The sequence below is a fragment of the Suricata suricatta genome, chromosome 4, assembly GCF_006229205.1.
Source record: "Suricata suricatta isolate VVHF042 chromosome 4, meerkat_22Aug2017_6uvM2_HiC, whole genome shotgun sequence".
In the NCBI taxonomy this organism is placed as follows: Eukaryota; Metazoa; Chordata; class Mammalia; order Carnivora; family Herpestidae; genus Suricata; species Suricata suricatta.
In genome coordinates this window covers 128194158-128201080 of record NC_043703.1, presented here as the reverse complement: position 1 = coordinate 128201080, position 6923 = coordinate 128194158, and the positions used below count along the sequence as shown (strand labels likewise).

At 49.1% G+C, this 6923-nt stretch overlaps 1 gene segment (V, D, J or C); it reads right to left on the bottom strand.

The window, feature by feature from the left end:
* LOC115290698 overlaps positions 1–6712 on the bottom strand; it is an 8548-nt gene extending 1836 nt beyond the window's left edge. The window contains 2 exon segments of the V gene segment in view: positions 6103–6465; positions 6652–6712. Of these exon segments, the coding sequence occupies positions 6103–6465; positions 6652–6700 (412 nt within the window).
* Positions 6713–6923: the final 211 nt, after the last annotated feature.

The following is a 6923-nucleotide window of genomic DNA, read 5'->3' as shown; positions in this document are numbered from 1 at the left end:
GATCTCACTGTTCAAGAGTTTGAGCCCCACATCAGGCTCAATGCTGTCAGTGTCGCGCCTGCTTGGGATTCTCTCTTTACCTCTCCCTCTATGCCCCTAGTCTGCTTGTGCTCTCTCTGCCTCTCTGTGTCTGTCTCTCTCGCTCAAAACAAGTTTATAAAAAAGGAACGACAAGGCGTCAGTGTATTTCCACACATATTCACAGTGGAAACACACGTCCATCCTAAATTGTCTTCATCCATCCCACGGTCACTGGTGTGGAGTCTGGGGAAGCTGCCGTTGCTCTGTGAGCAGGACACTCAGGGACTCTGCAATGTCACAGTCCAAAACACAAACCTCCCAAGGAGGCTCAACCTCTCAGTGTGGCAATAGCACCAGTGGTGACAGAGGACCAGAAAGGTCTGATGGCCTTTCACTCCCTGAGATGGCCCAGGACACACATGTCCGCCCGCTCTCCATGCTGTCTCTGAGGGCAGTGAGCACTGAGTCCCTGAATGACCCACACTTTCACGTGGGATCACGTGCTCGCTCCTGCAGGTTGTATGGACTTGATTTTATAGGTTTTCTCCCAAACACAGAAGACCTTATATTGCACTTTGCTCAAAGGTAGGCCCCTCCCACAACCTTCTACCCTTTCTACACTGCTACACCCACCAGAGGATTTGCATATTGTCCCCCAGGGAAGACTTACGCCCACCCAGACTCTACATAAAGGGCCAACTTAAATCTGGCTTTGACTTGTCATGACTCCCAGGGTCACCTTCTCAAAATGAGGCTCCCTGCTCAGCTCCTGGGGCTGCTAGTGCTTTGGTTCCCTGGTAAGGACAGAGAGGATGAGAAAGGACCATGAATGGAGGGTGAACTCTGGGGGCACCGGTGTCCCCAGGTGTATTCTGTGTGCGTGTCAGACATGTGTGACTCCATTTTCGGGATGAGGCAGGTGAGGATTAGATCTGTGAAGGTGAGGAAGGTTCCAGAAGGAACAAGGGCCTGTGCACTAGTGAGGACTGTGACACAGAAAGCGGGCAGAGAATGAGCAACGTTTAAAGACCTCTCACCACCTCCCAGGTCTCAGGTTCATTATTGAGACTGTACATTTTGGGTGCCTGCTGGAGGTCACAAGTAATGGGAATAACACAAAGTCATATTTTAGCTACAATAAATGAGATGGAAACAATGAAACTTACTAAAAATATTTGTGTCTAACTTGACACTTCTCTCTCCTTAATTTATGATCCAGTGGGGATACTGTGCTGACCCAGATCACTCTGTCCCTGCCCGTCACCCCTGGACAGCCGGGCTCCATCTCCTACAAGGCCAGTCAGAGCCTCCTGCACATAATGGAAACACATATTTAAGTTGGTACCTGCACAAGCCAGGCCAGCCTTCACGGCGCCTGATCTATAAGGTTTCCAACCAGGACTCCGGGGTCGCAGACAAGTTCAGTGGCAGCAGGTCAGGGACAGATTTCACCCTGACAATCAGCAGGGTGGAGGCTGAGGATGTTGGAGTTTATTACTGCTACCAAGGTACACAGTCTCCTCGCACAGTGGTTCAGCCCCAAACACAAACCTCCCCTCCTGGACTGTCAGAGCCAAGCTGGTAGCTTCTCTGGGGAACACACAGGACGTTCTCTGAGTCTGTTTAAGAGGAAGGTGCTGGAGAACCCGGGGACAGCCTGCAGCTGCACGGTAAGTCCTGTCAGCTGCACAGCCTGGCAGGCAGGACCAGCAGGGAAGCAGAAGCCATCCTGTCCTGTGAGGAACAGGTCATGGTGAAGGGAAGAGCCAATGACAGCCCCACCCAATCCCCAGTCTCCCACCGGTGCTTTCAGTAAAATGCAGCCAATCTAGTCATTAGACAAGTCACAGATATTGGTGACACAATCCATACTAAGGGGGCACTAAGATAGACAGTCTCAGATAAAACCTTTGCAGCTGACATAAAAGATCAGCTCTGATCCTGTGTCAGTGACCAGGACTCATCACAGAAACTCCTCCCAATGAGGTTCCCTGCTCAGCTGCTGGGGCTGCTGGTGCTCTGGATCCCAGGTGAGGGTGCAGGGGGATAGGTGAGAGAGGGGGGCGGGGTGCGGGGGGAGAGGTCTGGGGACACCACTGCACCCCATGCCCATTTGTCCAAGTCATCCAGACCTCTGTCCTACACTCTGGGAATGGGTATGTGATGTTTAGATGGATGACAATAAGGAACATTCCAGAGGGAATAAAGATCTATGTTCTAGGAAAGACAATGACTTAGAGAAAAGGGGAGGTGGTAGATGTGTTATAGACACACCTATGTTTGTTGCAAATCTTAGCATCTCTTTTGAAATTGGATATTTGGGAATATTAAAAATCACCAAAAAAATGACTTATCCTGAAATAATTACAAAGTAAAAATTTCAAAGGGACTAATAATGTTTGCATGTAATCGTGCATTTCTCTCCTCCCCTTAGGATCCAATGGGGATGTCGTGATGATGTGGACCCCACTCTCACTGCCCCTCATGGTGGACAGCCAGCCTCCATCCTGCAGGGCCAGTCAGAGCCTTGAAAACAGTGATGGAGACACTTTTAAGTTGGTACCTGCTGATACCAGGCCAGTCTCCATGTGACTGATCTATGCGGTTTCCACCCGCGACTCCAGGGTCCCTACAGCGTCAGTGGCAGAAGGTCAGGGACAGATTTCACCCTGACAATTACCAGGGTGGAGGCTGAAGACATTGGAGTTTGTTATTGCTGGCAGGGTACACCTGATCCGAACACAGTGGTTCAGCCCCGAACACAAACTTCCGTCCTGTCATGGGCCTGCTGCCCAGACATGTTACTGTTCTGGGGAACAGCCACAGCAGAGTCTGACTCTCTGGAGGAAGACACTAGAGAACCCAGGGGACTAGGTGGCAGCTGTGGACTCTGGGTCCTGAGGGCCTCGGCTCTAGCTCAGGAATCGCAAACACGGCCCCAGAAATGGCAGGGGTTTTTTTTAGTGCCAAAGCAGCAGGGTCGGTAGGGGCCCGAAGGCCCTGGGAGCAGGCAGTCATGAGAAAAGGCACAGGGGACTGAAAACCCATCCCAGGTCTCCCTGCCGGGCCTCCCATTGTCATATCAGTCAGCGTGACAGGCAGACAACCACGGCAGATTTGTGGAGCAAACCTTCCAGGCTCTCACCAGAATGCTAAATGCATCAGAACCTTAGGACACTGTCTTGAGTTCTGTTGATACCAGGTGGTATATTGGTAATGCACCACGTATCACTCACTTTGTCATTGTCCCTGCAAGGGATGGTGGCCCTCTTTCCTGGAGATATGGTCAAGGAGACTGGAGACATGGTCAACACATTGTTCCCAGTGGAGCCTGGAGGGATAAACACAACAAATGTAACCGATGCACTGAGACCATCCCAGGGTGGAAGAATCAACTTGGGATATTTGTCCACAAGAGAAAGCTGTGGGATTACACAACATGGTGGCCTGGATCACATGGGAAGGGGAAGTCAGACCCACTGAGTAGATGGCCTGGAAACCAGTCCTGAAATGTCATCAGGACCAGGGAAGGGTAAGATGGGTGAGCATGGAAGCCTGGTGAAGGCTGGAGACAAATATCGGTGACCTTGCCTCCATGGGAATGAGACAGGGACTCTCCAACTGGTCAGTCCTGAAAACCAATGTCAGGTCCCCTTCAAGCCCTCCCACGAAAAAAGGTCACTCCCCTGCCTGCCATTCATGGGGAAAACCAGTATCTAACATCCTATTGTTACAACATCGTCACTGAAAGCTTGAACCAAGATAACTCTTGTTCTCCTACACCAAGTGACCATGTCTTAAAGACACTGGGAATAGTGACATAATTGATATTAGATATATTCAATGAAGGCAGAGAATGATTAATAACTGCATATATTTCTTAGAGATTAAAAGGGTACAGGAAATCAACTGAGAATCACCTGGTGAGGTATTCTATCCCACACAGTCCTGGGTAAATTTTACATCAGCCTTTTTAGATGTTGAAGTATTGTAGTCCAGGAGAATTCCCATTTTGGTTAGATTGAAAGGACCTAATGAATGGGCTAATTGCCATATACTCTTATTTTCTATGTTCTTTCTTCATTCCACCTGATATTTTTGGACCTGAGAAATAAAATCTTGGCAGGATCTCTCCATCAACAAAACCATCACCAACTCCACGAAAACCTGAGAGCAACTGAGCACTTAACTTTGTAGCAAACATTAACCACGACTTGGTTCAGGACACCTCTCACCCAGCTTCCAACACTGAGTCCCAACCCTTGAGGTGGCAGAGAATTGGAGGGTCTTACACTGTCTATGCATCTACCATCAACAATGGACAGGCTAGCCCTGTTATTCTTTACTGCTCCCTCTAATGTCATGTCAAACTCACCACAGGATACTGCCCTGAACACCTTCCCCAGTCCAGCAGGACAGGGAGGCTCTTTTGTGACAATGGCTCCACTGTCCCAGTTCATCTGCATGTAGGGGGCAACACTCGCTTGCTTTGGTGAGAAGCGTGCACCATGGAAAGGAAGGCTGCGCATCTCAGCTCATAGTTGTCTTCCTGGGAGAGAGGTCGTTGTCCCTGGGTCTTCCACTCAGTGTTAGTTACAATGAGAATGGTTGAGCAGGGCCTGTGTGGTGCTGCACTCCAGCACTGGGCCTGCCCCTTTCAGTAGAACTCAGGGAAGGAGCTGCTCCAGTGTTTGGAAGATTCGATGATGCATGCTAGCACACACTTCAGTTAATGCCTGTGACGTAATGGTTAATTACCCAAAAGAGAGAGAGAGAGAGAGAGAGAACAAGAAGGAGCCCTGTTTACCTAGAATCAACTGTGGAATACTTCATAAAGGGGGACCAAATTTTAAATATCCCCTAGAGTGCTTCAGTACATGTAACAGAGAGTTAGCAGAAGGGTGGGTTCCAGAGTTGACTGAGTAAATGACTTAATGTCCAAACAGTTTCTCAAAATCACTCTGCTGTCCTCTTTCTATTAATAACCGGCTCCTCATGATGGGAAAGTGGCTGACGTGCCACTTTCTGTCCAAACCATAGGAGAGAATACACTCTGTCCACTGACCATCAAATACATTGTGAGTCTTTATTTACGTCCTCCTGAGCATCTTAGAAATAGAACAATAGCTGCGTACACTGCTTCTCTGCAGTCAGTACAGATTGGGGTGTGACAGCCTGCCACAAATCCAGAGAAGAGGTAGAAGCCGAAAACCAAAGCGACTGAGATGCTCAAGAATGTAGAAGGTCTATATGCTCAGTAAGCATCCGATCTGTCTCCCACACTCATGCACAGGTCAAGGTCAGTGTAGTGTGAGTGGGCAGCTCTTCATAGCAGAGCCCAGGTGCCATAGGGGAGATATATTGCAAAGAGTCCAAAAAAAAAAAAAACTGCAAGTATTTCACACTGCACACCCAGGAAATGTAGACACGTCCTAGAGACCCTGGAACCTAAATCAGGACTTGTTGTCAGAGATGGAGCTATGACGTCACTCCCTGTGAGGTTTCTGCAGCTTCTCTAAAACTTACACAATCCCACCTCTTCTCCCTGGGACCATCAGTGCTTTGCACATCTTCGGCCCAGATCCAGTGAGATCTTATTTTTTTGTTTCCAGTTTCCCTTGTTCTAATAGCCTCTGTCCAGAAGAGAAGTGGAGTGAAGTCAGTCTTCTGAACTTCCTGAGTAATGATTTCTTGAGGTGGGCAGGGATGCAGGTGCTGGGATGGTCACGGGAACACTGACGTGCCTCGTCCCCGGAGAGCAGCCCACTGCGAGCGCACTCTCGTCCCTTCTCCACCAGACGCAGCTGAAGCCATGAGCAGGTCAGTGATATAAATCTATCATGGAAACAACTCACATCCAAGTGATACAAAAATCTTGGTAAATGCAGACAAGCATCCGTGGAAAGTCATTACGGTCTTCACAGAATGACTTCCTTGCCCAAGAGACATAAAAGAGGCCACACTTCCTAACCTTCCTTTGAGCCTTGCAATCCTTTCATGGTTCAGCCAGAAAACCTGCAACTAATACAGCTTAAGGAGAAACAGGGCTGAGCAGGGAGGAAGCAGCAGGTGCAGCCAAGCCCCCCTGCCCTGGGGAGGAGGTTTGTGTACGAGGCTGCAGCACTGTGGGAGGAGAGCTATAATCCTGCTGACAGTAATAAGTCGCCACGTCTTCAGCCTGGAGGTTGCTGATGGTGAGGGTGAAATCTGTCCCAGACCCACTGCCGCTGAATCGGTCGGGGACTCCAGATGCCCGGGTGGATGCGTAGTAGATGAGCAGCTTAGGACGCTGCCCAGCTTTCTGCTGGTGCCAGTTTAAGTAGTTCTTCTGGTTAGAGCTGTACAGAAGACTCTGGCTGGACTTGCAGTTGATGGTGACACTCTCTCCTATTGACCTAGTCACGGAGCTTGGAGACTGGGTCATTACAATGTCCCCAGACACACCTGCAATCACAAAACAACAGCGGCTGTCACGCACAGCATCTCTAATATAGTAAAATATGTACTAAAAAATGTATACTTTCTTATTTTTCATAGGAAATCAGACAGTTACATCGAAATGTTTTATCCATACCACATTGTAGAATCATTTTCCAATTTTATAAAGATCTTTCTCCTTGGGCCACTCACCTGAGATGCAGAACACCAGGAATAGGAGCGCGTTGGACTGTGGTACCATCTTGCTGCTGGTCACCCGTCTGATGCACCCAGGCCCCATCCCCAGCACCCTATTAATAGGGCTCTGAGCCACCAGCCCATGGCCCCAGGAGCCTATGCAAAACATCAGAGTATGAAAGTGCCTGGTGGCTGACTTGTGAAGCAGAGAGGGAAAGAAAGAGACAAAATGTCAGGACCCTAGGGAATGCGATTGTATGTAAGAGACCCAGAAGTCATCCCCAACT